At 47.2% G+C, this 20832-nt stretch overlaps 1 protein-coding gene across 1 annotated transcript; it reads left to right on the forward strand.

Annotated features, from left to right (window-relative positions):
• The first annotated feature begins 797 nt into the window (after positions 1–797).
• CHMP3 (charged multivesicular body protein 3) lies at positions 798–13773 on the forward strand. The gene is made up of 6 exons (XM_028705017.2): positions 798–944; positions 4307–4367; positions 6534–6713; positions 10940–11061; positions 11419–11533; positions 13376–13773. Exons 1-6 carry the CDS (start codon positions 900–902, stop codon positions 13516–13518), a joined length of 666 nt encoding a protein of 221 aa, XP_028560850.1. The 5' UTR covers positions 798–899; the 3' UTR covers positions 13519–13773.
• Positions 13774–20832: the final 7059 nt, after the last annotated feature.

Raw genomic sequence — 20832 nt, forward strand, 5'->3', positions numbered from 1 at the left:
TCCAGAACGAATTAAGTACTTAACCCGAGGTACCACTGTATTGGTTAAACAGTTGAAGGGAGAGTCACAGTTGACCAAGAACAACAACAAAAACCAAGTCAAATCTAGTGAATATAATTCAAAATTATCCAAGTGCCAATATTATCCTCCAAAGCAAAATTCTAAAATAATCAATTGCCTGTTCCTATTTTAATAACAAGTGACATTTTATTTTCTCTGATTCCTTATGTGTCTTGCACGGGCTTGTAAACCTGAAACTACAATACCGACTCCATTCATCTGGGACCAAGTCCCACGGAACACACTGGGGCTTATATCTGAGTACACGTGCAAGTGTCACACAGGTGCTTAATGAGGGGTCATGCGCTCTCCTCCTTTGGAGCTTTTTAAGCAGAGGCTGGATGGTCACCTGTCAGGGATTATCTAACTCAGAGGCCTGCATCGCTCGGGGTTGGACTAGATGACCCTTAGGGATCCCTTCCGACTCCACGCGTCTGATTCTGTTCTATGGCATTGGCTGCCACCGGCTGCGGAGAGCGGCTTCCATACCTGTCTGTAACTTACGGGCAACCAACCAGGAAGCAGACCGGGGCTTTCGCGTCCCTAAGCTCCTCCCTCCTTCCCTGAAGCCCGCCTTTCCTGACTGTCGGTCCCCGGATGTTGTTGGCCTACAACTCCCATCATCCCCCAACGGGCAGTCCCGCTAGCAAGGGATGATGGGAGTTGTAGGCCAGCGGCGTCGGTTGAGGAAAAACGGGCTTGGACTAATCAGAGTGGCGGCTATCACACCTTCTACCCACGTCGTCTCTATGGTGCGCGCCACTTCCTTGTTTCCCTGGGAGAGGGCCGGAAGCAGGAAGTAGCGCGTGGATGGGAGGACTAGGTGCCGCTGGCCGGAGATGGGGCTGTTCGGGAAGACCCAGGAGAAGCCGCCCAAGGAGCTGGTAAGGCCGCTTGGAGGGAGGGAGAAGCTGGGAGAAGGGGCAGACTTTGGGAATAGGGCGCCCTGAGCGAGGACAAAGTTTGGCCTCTACCCTAATAAATATTTCTTATTTCCACAATAATTCCTTTGGGCACAGTTTATAAATACAGTGGTACCTACCTCGGGTTATAGACGATTCAGGATACAGACGCTTCAGGTTACAGACGCTTCAGGTTACGCACTCCACTAACCCAGAAATAGTGCTTCAGGTTAAGAACTTTGCTTCAGGATGAGAACAGAAATCGTGCTCCAGCGGCACGGCAGCAGCAGGAGGCTCCATTAGCTAAAGTGGTGCTTCAGGTTAGGAACAGTTTCAGGTTAAGAACGGACCTCCGGAACTAATTAAGTACTTAACCTGAGGTACCACTGTATGGGCATTATTACTATTACTATTATTATTATTATTATTTGGCCTCTCGGTGCCTTGTGAGGGAGTCGTCCGCCACACACCCCCAAAATCCGGTGCTGCTGGGATGAGCCGAGGCAGGAGTTTAATTTTTTTTAATAATAATTTATAATAATAATTTATTATTTAGACCCCGCCCATCTGGCTGGGTTTCCTCAGCCATTACAGTGATCCCTCAGGTTACAGACAATTCAGGTTACATACACTTCAGGTTACAGACTCTGCTAACCCAGAAATAGTACCTCGGGTTAAGAACTTTGCTTCAGGATGAGAACAGAAATCGCGCAGCGGCAGCGGGAGGCCCCATTAGCTAAAGTGGTGCTTCAGGTTAAGTATATTTTCAGGTTAAGAACAGACCTCCAGAACGAATTAAGTATGTAACCAGAGGTACCACTGTATTCATTTATTACTTCCACATGCCACCTTTATCTTCGAAGGAGCTGAAGGTGTGGTGTACGTGGTTCTCCTCCCCATTTCACCCCCACAACAACCCTGTGAAGTAGGTCAGGCTAAGACATGGGTAGGCAAACTAAGGCCCGGGGGCAGATCCGGCCCAATTGCCTCCTAAATCCGGCCCACGGACAGTCCGGGAATCAGCGTGTTTTTACATGAGTAGAATGTGTCCTTTTATTTAAAATGCACCTCTGGGTTATTTGTGGGGCATAGGAATTCGTTCTTCTATTTTTGAAAATATAGTGCGGCTCCCCACAAGGTCTGAGGGAGAGTGGACCTGAAAAAGTTTGCTGACCCCTGGGCTAAGAGGTGGTGACTGGCTTCCAAGGAGCTTCATGGGTCTGGTGGGGATTCAAACCCTGCTCTCCCAGGTCCTTGCCCAACAATGCTCCTAACCATTACACCACACTGGGAAGAAGCTGGGATGAGGATGGGCGCAGGGTTTGCACCTGCCTGACAGGGATCGGTTGAGTAGCTGACACGCCTCCTGCAGGGCTGGGCATCAAGCCCCATGTCGAGGAAGGGCTTGCATGATTCACAGATCTGCAGAACTGGAAGGGATCCTGGCTGTGGTGGGGTGGGTGTCATCCAGCCCAACCCCCTTGCAGTGCAGGAATCTCAGCTAATTTCCAGTCCCACATGGCAGAAAACACAGGGCGAGCCCCACTGAAATCAAAGGGGCTTCATTTAGTCTTAAGTAGATATGGTTGGGACGTGGGTGGCGCTGTGGGTTAAACCACAGAGCCTAGGACTTGCCGATTAGAAGGTCGGCGGTTCGAATCCTGCGACGAGGTGAGCTCCCGTTGCTCGGTCCCTGCTCCTGCCAACCTAGCAGTTCGAAAGCACGTCAAAGTGCAAGTAGATAAATAGGTACCGCTCCGGTGGGAAGGTAAATGGCGTTTCCATGCGTTGCTCTTGTTCGCCAGCGGCTTAGTCATGCTGGCCACATGACCCAGAAGCTGTATGCCGGCTCCCTCGACCAATAAAGAGAGATGAGCGCCGCAATGCCAGAGTCGGCCACGACTGGACCTAATGGGCAGGGGTCCCTTTTCCTTTACCTTTAGATGTGGTTAGGATGAGACTGTTAAGTCATTATCAACTGAAGTCCCATTGATTTCAATGGGTCTTCTCTAAGAATGACTGGCTGCTGTTCCCAGATGCTAAAAGCAACAGATTCAGCTTCTCATCACTTGGCACTGCAGGAGGTTGGGTACTTACAGAATGTGGAAGTTGGGGCATCCCAGATTAGAATATAAGAGCCCTGATGGGACAGAACAAAGGTCCATCTAGTGCAGGATCCTGTTTGAAGGCAATAGCTCTCTTCCATTGATTCTTCTCAGCAATCAGTACAAACGTGTGTGTGTGTGTGTGTGTGTGTGTGTGTGTGTGCTTAATTGTTTCTTCACCTGTGTTTTATAGCATTCTTTTTTATCTATAAACCACCTTGAGTCTGTGTCAAGGGAAAAGGCAGGGTGCAAATAAACATATAATGATAATAATAAGGTGCGCAGGATGAATGGCAAAATCCATACAACACTGGAGAAGCTTGAAGGATCCTCAATCACCCCCCACACACACACACACACATTGCCAGGTTAACTTGAGAGATTGGAAAGCATACGTATCCCTGGTTGTCTTCTAACATAATAAGTGAACCTATTGAAATTAATGGGCATGACTAACAGGGGTCCACTAATTACAGTGGGTCTACTCTGAGTAAAGGGACGCGGGTGGCGCTGTGGGTTAAACCACAGAGCCTAGGACTTGCCGATCAGAAGGTCGGCGGTTCGAATCCCCGCGACGGGGTGAGCTCCCGTTGCTCAGTCCCTGCTACTGCCAACCTAGCAGTTCGAAAGTGCAAAGTGCAAGTAGATAAATAGGTACTGCTCCAGCGGGAAGGTAAACGGCGTTTCCGTGCACTGCTCTGGTTTGCCAGAAGCGGCTTAGTCATGCTGGCCAGATGACCCAGAAGCTGTGCACCGGCTCCCTCGGCCAATAAAGCGAGATGAGCGCCGCAACCCCAGAGTCGGCCACAACTGGACCTAATGGTCAGGGGCCCCTTTACCTTACTCTGAGTAAACGTCAGTTGATTACATCCACAAATGTGTTGATAATTCCAAATTTCTTCAAGTAATGTTTCACATTTATCTACATTAGGCTCACCATATACAGGGTTGCTCATTTGCCTTTCTTAAAATCCTCTCTCAAGTTGTCCATCAGTAATGTGTACGTGTCAGTCAGTTTGACTGATGGACTAATAATCAAAAGCCCTGACCCACAGATACTTGTTCTCAGGAACCGGCTACATGTTCGCAGCTTTATATCAGGATCTGTGGGCATGATCAATACTATCAGTTGCCCTGGGTTCAATGACCCCTATCCAAACAGCACTGATCAACTAGCTGAGCCACACCTGCAACCTCTGGGCAGGGCACAGTTTCAAATCTCCTATCTTTCTTTTTCAGGTCAATGAGTGGTCATTGAAGATACGAAAAGAAATGAGGGTGATTGATAGACAGATTAGAGGTCTGTATTCTTTTGGGTTTTCTCTGAATTGCTCTTCTTTCAGATACCCCAAGTAAATACCAGTAAGATTTTAAATGTTTTTAATTTTTAAAAACTTTAAAATATAGAACACAATTAAATGGTATATAGTTTTATGCCCAGATACAGCTCTGATGACATCTAGGAGCTGCTTGTATGGTGTGGGTTCTGCTTTTGTATGGTTGGAGCCCACAGCAAATGGTTAACATATCAGTGGGGAACTATGCTATGTAGCTATTTATTATTCCATACACCAGCACACTACCTTTGACAGATGGATCCCTGATTCAAATGTTCCCAATGCAGCCTGTGACCCAGCTAAAGGAGCCAACTGCTAGGGACTGAGACCCCTTGCCCCCGCCTTAAAATATTTGAGGGGCTGGGCCCCCCAAAATTGATAGGCATTGCCATTCAAATGGTGTACATGTGCCGCATCACATGATTGATTATGTGGAGTGGGGCTTACCTGCCTCCCCCCCAAATATTTTATTCAAGTTGGCACTCCTGGACCCAGTAATGCAAAAAGCAGCACCCAAACTGTCAAGCAAATTTGTCAAGCAGCCCATGTTGGCTTCTGCAGTGACCACTTAATTCATCTGCAAGGGATTAGAAGATGCTTGTTCTTTGCTTGGGAAATATGAGGGAGGGGGGGCTTATATCAAGAGAAAACATCAGTCAAAGCAGCGTTTGTATGCGGGATCTGAATATCAGTTTAAAGTTCATGTGGGATAGGCCTTATGAGGCTGTTGTTTTGACCTCAGGTGGACCCTTATTGGTTTATTGGTGATTCTGTTGCATTTCCTTGGAACTGGAAATGAGGGCACAGAGGAAGGAAGCTTCGAGATTTCAGTCCAGGCACCCCCTGCCAAAAATACTGGGGGCACCATCCTCTAGAAAGTTCTCTTGTGCAAGCCCCTTTGAAATGAATGCAGGCTGTGCCGTCATTCAGCTCCCATTCATTGGAGTGACACTTTTGCAGGGGAATTTCCTAGTGGCCCTTTGTATAGAAGGTTTTTAGTTAACTGGGCTTGAAATATTTAAAATGGAAGCAGCTGACAGAAGGAACCTTTACACAAAGCTACATGTATAACAAGTTATCCAAGCCTTTCAATAAGGAAATGTATACGAAGTTGTCATAACTTTTCCCCCAGTGGTTGCAAACATATTATTAGCATGGTTTACTAGTACAGTCATCCCTTGGTTCTCAAACGCCTTGGTATTCGTACGCTTTGGCTCCTGAACGCCGAAAATCTGGGAGTAAGTGTTCCGGTTTTCAAACGTTTTTCGTCCGACGCGGCTTCCGCTTGAGAGCAGGAAGCTCCTGCAGCCAATCAGAAGCCGCACCTTGGTTTTCGAACATTTTGGAAGTTGAACGGACTTCCGGAATGGATTTCGTACAAGAGCCAAGGTACGACTGTAGTTACTTGAAGGATGCTCTACCCACAAATCACTTCTCTAAGAGCACTTCCGCCTCAGTTGAATTCACTCAGTGCAAGCAAGTGCACTGTGAGTTATTTATTGTTTGAGATTTGTAATAAAATATAAAAATGTCATTTTTCACCACAAGCCGTTAATTAGCAGGAATAATTTTCAGCAACTGATGCTGAGTATATTATACTAAGATTGGAACTTACATCTGGCAAGTAGGAAATACTGATTGACTTACAATGCACAAATGGGCATAGGCAAACTCGGCCCGCCAGATGTTTTGGGACTACAAATCCCATGATCCCTAGCTAACAGGACCAGTGGTCAGGGATGATGGGAATTGTAGTCCCAAAAACATCCTGGAGGGCCGAGTTTCCCTATGCCTGATGCGAGACACAGTTCACTCAGAGGTTTGGAGCTCCCATTTGAGGTCAAGGACAAGACAGGTAGAACCTTAGCAGCTATCAAATTTTGGTTGGCTTCTGTAATCTGCCGCAGATGAGAGCAGCCAATATATGCATATTCTCAGAGCTCCCCAAACATTGTCTTTCATTCAGAAAGGTCTTCTTAAGTCTGTGGCCGCTAGTATAGGGGGACTGAGGTGACAGGTGAGTCCCTCTCCTTCTCTCCTATGTAGTATTCACACGCCAAGGAAAATCGCGGCTCATTTTTAAAGCCCTGAGCTTCCGCCATCGCCATTTACTCTTGTTTGCATTGTAGATATTCAGCGAGAAGAGGAAAAGGTAAAAAGATCCATCAAAGATGCCGCCAAAAAGGGTCAGAAAGACGTTTGCGTGGTCCTGGCAAAGGAGATGATTCGTTCGCGGAAAGCTGTGAGCAAACTCTACGCCTCCAAAGCCCACATGAACTCAGTGCTGATGGGGATGAAGAATCAGCTGGGTAAGGAACTGGGCTTCTACGGCAGCATCTGTCATGATGGAACAAAATGGTTACTTAAATTTCTCTTCCACCAAATCACACAGGCAACTGAATACAAAAGAAAGATATCCTCTATCTATCTATCTAGCATCTTATTCTTTTGGTACTGCTCTAACCACATGAAAGGGTAGCAGTGGGTTAGGAAATACCCATGCAATAGGCTTTGTCCACCAAGCTGTGTTTTTCAGCTATACAGTGGTACCTCGGGTTACATACGCTTCAGGTTACATACGCTTCAGGTTACAGACTCCGCTAACCCAGAAATAGTACCTCGGGTTAAGAACTTTGCTTCAGGATGAGAACAGAAATCGTGCTCCGGCGGCGTGGCGGCAGCAGGAGGCCCCATTAGCTAAAGTGGTGCTTCAGGTTAAGAACGGACCTCCGGAACGAATTAAGTACTTAACCCGAGGTAGCACTGTATTCCCCTGCAGCATACTGTAGGCTCACAGCTTGCAGAAGCTCTTCTCACAGTGCTAGGTGCATGTGCAAAGGGGGCCCTGGACAAACATTTATCCAGAATTCTCCCACCTCAAGCAATCCGGGCTGAAGCTGAGCTGTGGTGCAATGCTGCAACAGTCTTCCTCTCCCGTAGAAGACTGTGGAATAAAATGACGCTTGGAAATAGAGGCTTTGAACCTCATTAGACCAAATGAGCATAAAATGATCAAGGGTCAACAATACAGAAAGAAATAGAAGACTGTTGTGAAGACTGTAGGACTAAACAGTTCACACCGTAGATTTATGTTTATGCTGGGCTGTACCAATAGTAATAGTTATAGTTATAGTAGTAGTAGTAATAGTTATAGTAGTAGTAGTAGTTATAGTTATAGTAGTAGTAGTAATAGTTATAGTAGTAGTAGTAGTAATAGTAATAATAATAATAATAATAATAATAATAATAATAATAATAATAATAATAATATATTATTTATACCCCGCCCATCTGGCTGGGCTTCCCCAGCCACTCTGGGCGGCTTTCAACAAAATATTAAAATACAGTAATGCATCAAACATTAAAATCTTCCCTAAACAGGGCTGCCTTCAGATGTCTTCTAAAAGTCTGGTGGTAGTTGTTCTCTTTGACATCTGGTGGGAGGGCGTTCCACAGGGCGAGTGCCTGGTTCTCTGTAACTTGGCTTCTCACAGTGAGGGAACCGCCAGAAGGCCCTTGGTGCTGGACCTCAGTGTCCGGGCAGAACGATGGGGATGGAGATGCTCCTTCAGGTATACTGGTAAAAGGTAAAGGTACCCCTGCCTGTACGGGCCAGTCTTGACAGACTCTAGGGTTGTGCGCCCATCTCACTCAAGAGGCCGGGGGCCAGCGCTGTCTGGAGACACTTCCGGGTCACGTGGCCAGCGTGACATCCCTGCTCTGGCGAGCCAGAGCCGCACACGGAAACGCCGTTTACCTTCCCGCTAGTAAGCGGTCCCTATTTATCTACTTGCACCCGGGGGTGCTTTCGAACTGCTAGGTTGGCAGGCGCTGGGACCGAACAACGGGATCGCACCCCGCCGCGGGGATTTGAACCGCCGACCTTTCGATCGGCAAGCCCTAGGCGCTGAGGCTTTTACCCACAGCGCCACCCGCGTCCCCGGTATACTGGACCAAGGCCATTTAGGGCTTTAAAGGTCAGCACCAACCCTTTGAATTGTGCTCGGAAACGTACTGGGAGCCAATGTAGGTCTTCAAGACCGGTGTTATGCGGTCTCGGCGGCCGCTCCCAGTCACCAGTCTAGCTGCCGCATTCTGGATTGGTTGTAGTTTCCAGGTCACCTTCAAAGGTAGCCCCACAAAGGTAGCAAAGGTCAGTAATGTTTGAATAAAGAAGCAAATTGCAGGAAAGTACATCTCTTCTTTCCACATGATAGCAGTATGCAACCCAGGACTTCCCCTTTAGAAAAGTGCTCTTCCAAAAGGCTTTGCTTCCTTCCACCTTGCTACACATTTGAGGTCTGCGGAGCTGTGGAAGGTACCGTATTTTTCGCCCCATAGGACGCACCTAAATTTTTTTTTGGGGGGGGGGGAATAAAGAAAAAAAAATTTCCCTCCTCAGGCACGGGGCAGGCGCGGGGGAAGCCCGAGCTTCCCCCAACCCCAGCCCCCCAGAACAGCCTGCTATCCGTAAGCCTATCCGCGCCAGTCTCCCCAGGCTTGCGGAGAGGTGCGCAAAGCCCGGGGGCGCTCTTCAGCACGCACCAGGCTTCGGAATGCAGGCAGCTCTGCGCTACCCTCCGGAGCCCCGCGCAGCTTCGCGCCAGGATCCAGAGGGTAGCGCAGAGCTGCAGGAAGCCCTGGAGCACAGGCAGCTCTGCGCCACCCTCCGGAGCCCCGCGCGGCTTCGCGCCGGGATCCGGAGGGTGGCGCGGAGCTGCAAGAAGCCCTGGAGCTCAGGCAGCTCCGCGCCACCCTCCAGAGCCCCGCGCGGCTTCGCGCCGGGATCCGGAGGGTGGCGCAGAGCTGCAGGAAGCCCTGGAGCCCAGGCAGCTCCGTGCCACCCTCCGGAGCCCCGCGCGGCTTCGCGCCGGGATCCAGGGGGTGGCGCGGAGCTGCAAGAAGCCCTGGAGCTCAGGCAGCTCCGCGCCACCCTCCAGAGCCCCGCGCGGCTTCGCGCCGGGATCCGGAGGGTGGCGCAGAGCTGCAGGAAGCCCTGGAGCCCAGGCAGCTCCGTGCCACCCTCCGGAGCCCCGCGCGGCTTCGCGCCGGGATCCGGGGGGTGGCGCGGAGCTGCAAGAAGCCCTGGAGCCCAGGCAGCTCCGCGCCACCCTCCGGAGCCCCGCGCCGGGATCGGGAGGGTGGCGCAGAGCTGCAAGAAGCCCTGGAGCCTAGGCAGCTCCGCGCCACCCTCCGGAGCCCCGCGCAGCTTCGCGCCGGGATCGGGAGGGTGGCACAGAGCTGCAGGAAGCCCGGGAAAGCCTGCATTCGCCCCATAGGACGCACACACATTCCCCTTCATTTTTGGAGGGGAAAAAGTGCATCCTATAGGGCGAAAAATACGGTAACTATGGTTTAGTAGAGGATGAGCACTTTTCCTTGCAGTTTGGTGGCATTCTGCATGAACCTCAACTTGTAGCTTATGTCACTCCAAATAAACGAAGAGCTGGGGAGGCAAACCACAAGGTCAGGTTTGCATGCAATGCTGGGCCATATATGGCTTGGCTCTGGCGGCAGCAGGACCAGGGGTGGAGCAAAGTTGCTGTGATCTTTTGCTCCAGGCACCCACCTGCTTCCTCATTCTTGCAGTGTTATGTACAAATAAAGCCACCATTGGATACAGTGTCATGTGATATTGCCTTCTTGTGGTTTAATCATCACAGGTTGGTTTGTTCTTTTAACAAAAATCAAGCGGCCTTGGAAGGATTTGTATACAGTGGTACCTCAGGTTACATACGCTTCAGGTTACATATGCTTCAGGTTACAGACTCCGCTAACCCAGAAATAGTGCTTCAGGTTAAGAACTTTGCTTCAGGATGAGAACAGAAATCGTGGTTCGGCAGCGCGGTGGCAGCAGAAGGCCCCATTAGCTAAAGCGGTGCTTCAGGTTAAGAACAGTTTCAGGTTAAGTACGGACCTCCGGGATGAATTTTTCGCTCTATAAGACGCACCAGACCACAAGACGCCGCATGGGGGCGGTAGTTTTTGGAGGTGGAAAGCAAGAAAAAATATATTATGAATCTCAGAAGCCAGAACAGCAAGAGGGATCGCTGCGCAGCGAAAGCAGCAATCCCTCTTGCTGTTCTGGCTTCTGGGATAGCTGCGCAGCCTGCATTCGCTCCATAAGACGCACACACATTTCCCCTTACTTTTTAGGAGGGAAAAAGTGAGTCTTATAGAGGAAAAAATATGGTACTTAACCCAAGGTACCACTGTACTTGAAAGCGTCACAAGCAAGATCCTGGGCTAGATAACCCTTGATGTAACATTGCAGGCCTCTGATCACATCCCCCTAGAAAATCTTTAGTGGTCTTTTTCAGAAGCAGAGAGGAAAATAATACACTGTTCTTTATGCACACTCTTATTGTTGGGTTTTTATCAGGTTGAGAGAAAAGGTGGACATCTTGTAATCTTAGGTACCCTCAACTCCCCTCTGAATTGAATAGGAACCTTGATCTGGTGGCAGGGAACAGCCCAAGCTGATGTTCTGCTGGTCTGAATTTGACCTAAAGTCTTCCATGCCTTCTCTTGGCAGCTGTCCTGAGAGTGGCTGGCTCATTACAAAAGAGCTCAGAAGTAATGAAAGCCATGCAAAACTTAGTAAAGATCCCTGAAATCCAGGCTACAATGCGGGAGTTGTCCAAAGAAATGATGAAGGTAAGATTACTCTCTTAATTCTTTTTTGTATGATCTGGCTGTGTAAAATGGTAGCAAGGAAAGCAGTCTAGCATGTAAGAGATAGTACCTGCTTCAGATCATTGTTGCCTTGTTTGTTGATATCCTGGCTCCTTCTGCTTTCACTTTGCCAGATGAGGCCACTTGAACATCAGTCCAAAGGAGATCAGCTGTCAAACTTTCCTTGTCTCTCTGGATTTATTTATTTTTTAGCTTCATGCAATTGTTTGTTAGGACAGTCCAAGCTGTGGCTGAAAACTAGGGCCCAATTTCCAGTCTACAAGTGTATGATCCTGGTCTGTATATACAAATAACTTCCAGCATCTACATTTTCTTTAGGCAGGTATTATCGAAGACATGCTGGAGGATACTTTTGAAGGTATGGAAGACCAAGAAGAGATGGAAGAAGAAGCAGAAATGGAGATTGACAAAATTTTGTTTGACCTTACAGCTGGTGAGTGGAAGTGTGCACGAGTGTCTATAGATAAACATATGTGCCATATCCTACTTTTTATTGTTGGCAAAGCTGGCCATCTTCATTTGCAGCGCCAGCTCTCCCGTAATATTAAATGGAAGCTTGACTCTGAACAGGTGTTGCTGAGCAAATGAGACCCTGGAGTTATATGCCACAGCTTTTAAGCATTCTCTTGAGCCTGTGTTATGTTTCAGGAAGTGAAGTTAAATGGCTGTTTCATCTTCTGGTCCTCCATCTAGTCCAGTGGTAGGGAACCTCCAAACCATGGGCCTAACTAGGCTAGACAGCAGTCCAAATTTAGCTCACAAGGCTGTTTTCCAGACATCATATATGTGTATGTAGGGTAGACAAAGACCTGGCAGCAAATAAACAATTGGGAGCCTTGAGGTGCACTCCCAATGGTTCCTTGGCCAGCACATCTTGTATTTGCTTGTATTTGTACTGCCTTCCCAAAGCTAGGAAGGAGACAGGGTCCTAGAGTCCAACTGTCTCCTTCCCAAACCCTAGTTAGCACTTTCCCAGCTTTTGGAAGGAGATGGGAGGGCCCTAGGACCCTACCAGAGCCTTGCGCCTCCTTCCCAAAGCCCAGCGCCTTGCTTACCCAACTTTGAGGGGGTGGGGGGTGTCAGATGTTGGCCTTGCTCTCCCCTCCACCTCCCGCATGACAAGACAGTGTGCTGCCTGTGGGTTCCAGGTTGAAGTGCTCTTGCGGCCCACTTGGTATGAAAAGTTGGACCCTTGGCAAAGTTTTGTGGTGGACAGGATGATGAAGAAGCTTAATCTGGTTCTGCTGCCACGGCCGATCCTTGTCATCTTAGGGTTGGGTCTTCCTCAGTCCTTTACCTTAACAGTGGTGGAGCCTATTGAAACAACCTACCTCTGAAGACTGGCAGATCCACATGGTTGACTGAGAGGGAATCTGTTGGCTGAGAGAGAATCTGCTGTGTCTGGCCAGTTCTATTAGACGCCTTGCTCAGCCTCTAGACTGAGGGAATGGCCTGAGTGGTTGATAGCTATCATGCCTGAATGCTCCCTGGTTCTCCAGAGATGTCAGAGCAATGAAAAAGCAGAGCCCATTTTAGGGACTCTGTCATGGCGGCACAGAAACTTTCAGGAGCTCATCCTACACTCGAGTAGGACCCTGGCAGAGACACATGCCCAACTGGCATGTTCTCTCCCTCCTGGTCTTTCGTTCGGGGGCTTCAAAAGCTTTCTTCTGCTCGAACATCACAGCGACTGATGCCAACAGACATTGGCACACTTAAGGATCTGCAGAGTCTTCGCAGCTAGCATGACAGACCTCAGCAACTCAGCATTTTGGCTAATCTACTTTATTTACATATAAACACACACGGAGCACTGCAACATGGCTCCCTCTCTCTTTAGAATCAGACAGCAAAGAGAGAAAGAACAAAGGACAATAGTCCCACTTCACGGAACACAGTAACACAAACATCTTGTCTCCGTCACTTCCCACTCTGTGGAGTCAAAACATACACCGTCATGTGATAGACAAAAATCCCATGACTGCAATCATGGAGCAGGAATTCTAACAGAAACTCCATTTTCTCCCTGTCATTGCGTCATTCAGAGCTGTCAAGCGAGCAGAGCTCTTCTAAGCGGAGCAAGACTGTTAATATTTTGGTCCTCGGGGAGGCGATGAGGCCCTGTCAGTGGTTTCTGTGACTTATTTGCAGTTTGTGAGTGCAATCGCTCTCACCTGATCCCACCCTGCTTAGAATTCAGGGATAGTTCTGGGTTGAGCCTTTATATTTTGGCGCTTCTTTTTCACCTGCAAGTCTGTTTTGCCTTTTCTTGCAGGAGCCTTGGGTAAAGCGCCCAGTAAGGTCACCGACGCCCTGCCAGAACATGAGCCCGAAGGGGCAACAGCAGCTGTTGTTGATGAAGATGAAGAAGAAGATATTGAAGCAATGCAGTCGCGGTTAGCGACTCTCCGCAGCTAAATGTAGACTGGCTGTGCAGTTCGATGAATTTTGCCACAGGCTGCCCTGTCATGCCTTTTAACAGTGCAAAACTTCATGCAAAAGTCTTTCCTGTATATATTCCTATATCTATTTTTTTGTGGGTTTGCCTTCAGAGATATTATTTTTAACTTTTCTGTCAACCTATGGCCCAACACTAAACCGCTCTTGGGGAATGGAGAAGGGATGGCATATGTATTCTCAAACGAAAAATAAAATAAAAACCTCTTTGAACCAGCCTGTGCTTTACGTACTGTCTTCTGCGTACAGCATTATGTACATTTCTGGAACAGTATGACTAGATTTTAATAAACAGTTTTTAACACTTTCCTGCAGTCCCTGGTGAGCTGGTGGTTTCTTTCAAGTATGTGGACTGAACACACAAACCACTTGCCAGTTATTAAAAACCAAGTAAACTCTTCAGCCACCAAGTGCAGTTCTGATTGGCTTAATACAGTTGATCACCTGCAAGTAAAAGTTATATGTAGAAGAAGAAGAAGTCTATACTGAAATAGTAAAAAAGGCCTGGCAGCAAAGTGGGGGGCAGGGGCGGAATCCAAAATGGTGCAAGTAAAAGAAAGCTCTCTGTCACTAAGCAGTTTTAGGTACATAAAACCTGTTTTTTATTTATATTCTTAAAGATTTTGTAAAGAAGCTTGCCGGGAAATCCAGTCAAAAGCTCATCAAAATGGAGGTGTCACATTACAATAAGCCATAGGCACAGTGCAGTTTTAAATAACGAAGGATGCATTTCCAGAAAGCCTTTATATCGCAATTAAATTACAGTCGTACTTCTGGTTAAGAACTTAATTCGTTCCAGAGGTCCGTTCTTAACCTGAAACTGTTTTTAACCTGAGGTACCACTTTAGCTAAAGGGGCCTCCCGCTGCTGCCACACTGCCAGCACACGATTTCTGTTTTCATCCTGAGGTAAAGTTCTTAACCTGAGGCACTACTTCCGGGTTAGTGGAGTCTATAACCTGAAGTGTTTGTAACCCGAAGCATTGTAACCTGAGGTACCACTGTTATGATCCACCATCCAGTTTTCCAAATCATGCTTGAGTAGCGCAGATGACAGGAAATCAATATATAGGTACAGCAAAAAGTCATAAATACATCAAGATTTACATTATATGGAAAAGTAATCAACAGAAGGGTTGGAATTCACAAAAGGAACATGAATCGTACCACAGAGTGACAAATTTGAGGGGCGTAGGCCACAGGTGAGCAGAAGGTAGATCTGAATCTCCCGGAAGATCTCTGGATGATTTGCAGTAGATCCATAATGGTTTCCGACTCACAATTGTTTTAACATTCGCAATAACGAAAAGGTCTCTTTACCCAAGCCTGGCTGCCAACATGAAGGAATCTTGAGGGAAAAGGAAATGGATTTATGTGTCAAAGGAATGCAGTGATTCCTGATACTGAAATCACTCTTGTGGCTCAGATATGCCGGATTTTAAGTGGTTGCTCCCTCGGATCACTATTTTGCACTTGGTTTCTGGTGGTGAACCTTGGGGATCTATTAAAACACAAAGTATATTTTTCGCTCTCTAAGACGCACCTTTCCCCTCCTAAAAAGTAGGGAAATGTGTGTGTGTCTTATGGAGCGAATGCAGGCGGGAGGCTCTGCTCAGTGCTCCCTTTAAAGAGTCGCGTTTTCCTCCTAGGGGAAAAGCCCCCAAGAGCCTGACACACACTCCGCGCACTCTTTAAAGGGAGCGCGGCTCTTTTTATATATATATTTATTCATTTTCCATACCAAATTATACATTCAAAACATCTTATTTACATCCAAATTCTCCTTATTGACTTCCGTCATCCCGCCAGAAAATCCTTCCTAGTACTTACTTTCTCCACATTTCTTAAATTTAAATTTACACTACAATATTATTTAATTTATCTTATACTCTCATAATGGGACGCGGGTGGCGCTGTGGGTTAAAGCCTCAACGCCTAGGACTTGCCGATCAAAAGGTCGGCGGTTCGAATCCCCGCGGCGGGGTGCACTCCTGTCGTTCAGTCCCAGCGCCTGCCAACCCAGCAGTTCGAAAGCACCTTCGGGTGCAAGTAGATAAATAGGGACCGCTTACCAGCAGGAAGGTAAACGGCGTTCCGTGTGTTGCGCTGGCTCGCCAGATGCAGCTTGTCACGCTGGCCACGTGACCCGGAAGTGTCTGCGGACAGCGCTGGCTCCCGGCCTATAGAGTGAGATGAGCGCACAACCCTAGAGTCTGGCAAGACTGGCCCGTACGGGCAGGGGTACCTTTACCTTTATACTCTCATAATATTCTAATTTTTCTCTTCACAGAACTTCCTGAAAACTTACAAATGTTATCTGATTATCACTTAATTTTTGCATATATTCAACAAATTTTGTCCAGTCTTCTGTGAATCTTTGGTCACGTCGGTTCCGGATCCTTCCTGTTAAAAAGGGATCGCGGCTCTTGGGGGAGCCTTAGCCACACGCAGCCTCTCGCGGGCAGGGGGTGAAGGCTCCCCTTGCCCAGGAGACGCTGTGCGCTGCTAAACAAGAAGCCAGGGCAGCGAGCTGGTGGAGCTTTCATCCCCGTGCCCTGCGGAGGCTTCGTGGAGCTATCCAAAAGCCAGAACAGCTAGCGCTCCCTCTAGCTGTTCCAGCTTCTGGCTTAGCCGCATGTGGCTCTGTCCCTTCCCCCACCTCCCAGAAAAGCCCCCCAAGAGCCGCGCTCCCTTTAAAGAGCGTGCGGCTCTTGCGGGAGGTGGGGGGAAATCCAGTAGGCTTGCTTTCACTGAAGCCAGAAGGGCAAGAGGGATCGGTGCGCACCAATCCCACTTGCTCTCCTGGCTTCAGGGATAGCCCCGCAAGGCCTCATGAGCGAAGATGGAAGAGCGCTCCCTCTTAGCTCAAGATGCTTTGCGTTGCTTTTTTATTTCTTGTTTTCCTCCCCTAAAAACTAGGTGTGTCTTATGGTCCGGTGCGTCTAATGCAGTGAAAAATATGGTAGATTCCCACAGGCCTGCAGGACATTCACCCCGTTGTAGTGAATGCCACGATACTGCTCTCCTCCCTCTATATCAACCTAACAAAAATGAGTTAAGTTTCTCACGTTTATCCTCTTTGTAAATCAGTAGCTTGTTTTAATGTGTGCATACCAATGTATGCACTATTATGTGTACATTAATAAAGGATATTTTGATGCATGCCCTTATGTTTGTTTCCGTTGCAAAGACAAAAACATCTTATGAATGCAGGAAGAAAACCCTGCGGACAGCCGACATAATCCAGTTTCTGCAGTCAGTTGTCATTTGATTCGGCTGCAGGGTTGTACAGTATTGGTATGGTATTACCAGCATTCACAATTCTAATAATACTTACCATCAAATGCATTTTTTGCTGTCCATGTCATCTAAGTACTGTAGTTGGGAGATTCCCCCGCTTTCCTGTCTAGTGCTATTTGTTCGCGTACGAAAGGTACGGTATGTGACAAAGTTTCCCCCTAGTGGAAAAAAACGAGATCAACTTTGGTCTTCTGCAAAGCCTTGCACTTTCTGCTGAAAGTGCTACAAGCATATCTCTCAAATGTGCTCCTGGTTGTTAAAGAGGTCGGCTGACTGCTATAAAATCAAGCAATACATTCATTAATTTCAGCATATACATTTAGGTAGAATGTGGGCATTTCCATATTTGCGCTCATATTATCTGCTCAGACAACGCAAGTCGGATACAAAATACATCAGATCTGAGTCCTGGGGAACAAAGAACGTCGTCATTGTGTGAATGTCACTTATTTTCTGCTTCCACAAATATCCCCCGTCTGTTATGCAAACATTCATTCATACAAACATAAAAGGGACTTTGCTTCATGAATTGCATCCTAAGGAACATCATTTTTGTGTGTGTCAGTCTGCTGCCAGGGAAGAAAGCACTCTACTTGCCTCTAGATCTTTGCTCCTAGTTCTGCCACCAAAGCATTGTAGAATCACAGAATAGTAGAGATGGAAGGGACCCCAAGAATCATCTAGTCCAGCCCCACTGCAGTGCAGGAATCTCAGCTAAAGCATCCATGACAGATGGCCACCCATCTGGTGAAAAACCTCCAAGGAAGGAGACTCCACAACCTCCCGAGGGAGACTGCTCCAATGTGGAACAGCTCTGACTCATAAAGTTCTTCCTGAATTTTAGTCGGAATCTCCTTCCTTGTAACTTGAAGCCATTGGTTTGGGTCCTACCCTCCAGAGCAGGAGAAAACAAGCTTGTTCCCTCTTTCTTCCATGAGACAGCCTTTGAGATATTTGACGATGGCTATCGTATCTCCTCCTCCTCCCTGGAGGAGCCTCTTGAGAGTCCCATGGACTGCAAGAAGATCAAACCTATCCATTCTGAAGGAAATCAGCCCTGAGTGCTCACTGGAAGGACAGATCCTGAAGCTGAGGCTCCAATACTTTGGCCACCTGATGTTGGGAAAGATGGAGGGCACAAGGAGAAGGGGACGAGGGAGGACGAGATGGTTGGACAGTGTTCTCGAAGCTACCAGTATGAGTTTGACTAAATTGCGGGAGGCAGTTGAAGACAGAAGTGCCTGGCGTGCTCTGGTCCATGGGGTCACAAAGAGTCAGACATGACTAAACAACAACAACAACAACAACAACAACAACAACAACAACAACAACAACAGTACAGTGGTACCTCGGGTTACATACGCTTCAGGTTACAGACGCTTCAGGTTACAGACTCTGCTAACCCAGAAATAGCACCTCAGGTTAAGAACTTTGCTTCAGGATGATGTAAGTTAAGTGATGAATTAATATGTTAAAATACTTAATGTGAAGATTTAAGGATGTTAATGTGTAAGTTAATTTATTTTCAGAACTGTGATTTAGAAAACCGTTAAAAGGACATGCAATGAAATTCAACCAAGGGGAAACGAGGAAGTCACTTAACAATGTTGTTGTTGTTGTTGTTAGTCGTTTAGTCGTGTCCGACTCTTCGTGACCCCATGGACCAGAGCACGCCAGGCACCTCTGTCCTCCACTACCTCCTGCAGTTTGGTCAAACTCATGCTGGTAACCTCGAAAACACTATCCAACCATCTCGTCCTCTGTCGCCCCCTTCTCCTTAAGTGTAATTTTCAATAAGGCTATGATTTATGTTTGTTTGTTTTATGTGTTTGTTTATAATGTTGTGAAAACCAATAAAAACTTTTTTTTAAAAAAAGGTACCACAGTATTAGGTAAAATAGAAACATCACCACCCGACCCCACCCCCACCCATCTTCCCCCCTCCACCTCTTTCCCTCTTTTCTTCCTAATGTCTCAGCAAATGAAACTGATTTGTAAAAAGGTTACATGGGGAAAAATAATAATATGAGAGGCATTGCACACACTTTTGTAGATCAAGAAAATCTTTAATAAAAAATAACAACAACAATCATTGATGATGATGATGAAAGAGGCTCCGCACAGCAGCAGGATAGGTGCGAGGTCCCCAGTGGCATAGCGTGGGGGGTGCAGGGGGGGCCGGCCGCACCGGGCGCAACATCTGGGGGTTAGGGTTAGGGGGCGCAAATCCACGGGTTAGGGGACGCAAATCCACGGGTTAGGGGGCGCAAATTACTTGCCTTGCCCCGGGTGCTGACAACCCACGTTACGCCACTTGAGGTCCCTCGTCGCAGGAGGTGCTCGGCTTTAATTAAATAACAACAACAATCATTGATAATTATTATGAAAGTTGGAGACGGAGTTGTTGGATACTAAAGGTAAAAATTTATCTAAAATGTACAAGTTATTGTTGGAGTGGCATACAAAAGATGAACAACTTAAATCTGTGATGATAGATTGGGCAAGAGATGTAGGATAGGACATAATATAATGTTTGAGGATTGGGAAAGATTGTGGAAGAAAGGGGTCAAGTTCACCACATGTACTGTGTTAAAGGAAAATATAATGAAAATGATGTACAGATGGTATTTGACTCCTGTAAACGTAGCAAAGATATATCATAACTGTGACAATCTATGGACCTGCCCCAATGTGAAAGACTTCTGGGAAAAGATTCATAATCAATTGAAAAAAATGTTGAAATATACATTGATAAATAAACCAGAGGCCTTTCTTCTTGGACTAACCTGTTTGGAATTGCCCAAGAAAGATGTTAAATTATTTTTGTATGCCACAACTGCTGCTTGTATTTTGTTAGCTAAAAAGTGGAAAACGCAAGAATTACCAACAATAGAAGAATGGCAGATGAAGATGATGGATTTTTCGGAGCTAGCTGACCTGTATTGTTACTGACCTCTATTGGTCTGTCACCCCCCCCAACTGTATTACCTGGGTTATGAAGGTGCCCAAAAGATGTTAAAGCAAAGATTATGGGATAATGCACACAGTGACTTGCGATCTCGATCACACGCAGTCTGTAGTCCGCTGGCAGTAGGGGTACAATATGGGCATGCCTTTAAGTTAACATCTTACATTAAAAACCTGACAGTACCAAATTATCGAAGGCTTTTCACCAAAGCCAGACTAAACGTCTTTCCTTCTGCAGTGTTGGATGGCAGGTTGAGAGGAGTTCCCTACCAGGACAGATTTTGCTCGTGTGCCCAAGACATCGATTCCATAAAACACATTTTGTTGCACTGTGCAAAATATGAGCAAGCCAGGGCTGAACTGATACTACCCTTGCTGGTACCTTTCCCGGGAAATTCAGAGGCTCACTATGTCAGGTTCCTATTGGAAGACCGGACAAATGCTAGAACATTAGCAGTGGCAAAGTTTTTATCGGTGGTTGCAAGAACAAATAATCCCTATATTCTGAACAAAATGTTTGTTTAACTTGAAGCAGTGGCGTAGCGTGGGGGGTGCAGGGGGGGCCGGCCGCACCGGGCGCAACATATGGGGTTAGGGCAAATCCACAGGTTAGGGGGCGCAAATCCATGGGTTAGGGGGCGCAAATCCACGGGTTAGGGGGCGCAAATTACTTGCCTTGCCCCGGGTGCTGACAACCCACGCTACGCCACTGACCTGAAGGTAGGCTATATGAATTGTGTATTGCTTTGTAATGATTTGTTGGGTCTCTGGACCGTAATAAAGATTGATGATGATGTTACTGATTTGTACAAATGTTACATGGGGGAAAAATAATATGAGAGACATTGCACACACTTTTGTAGATCAAGAAAATCTTTAATTAAAAAAAAAACCAGCAGCAATCATTGATGATGATGATGATGAAAGAGGCTCCGCACAGCATCAGGGCAGGTGCGAGGTCCCTCGCGCGCCCGGCCCTCCCAGCCGCGCTCGTGCGGCCCTCGGCCGC

This window comes from Podarcis muralis, chromosome 13, assembly GCF_964188315.1.
Source record: "Podarcis muralis chromosome 13, rPodMur119.hap1.1, whole genome shotgun sequence".
NCBI lineage: Eukaryota > Metazoa > Chordata > Lepidosauria > Squamata > Lacertidae > Podarcis > Podarcis muralis.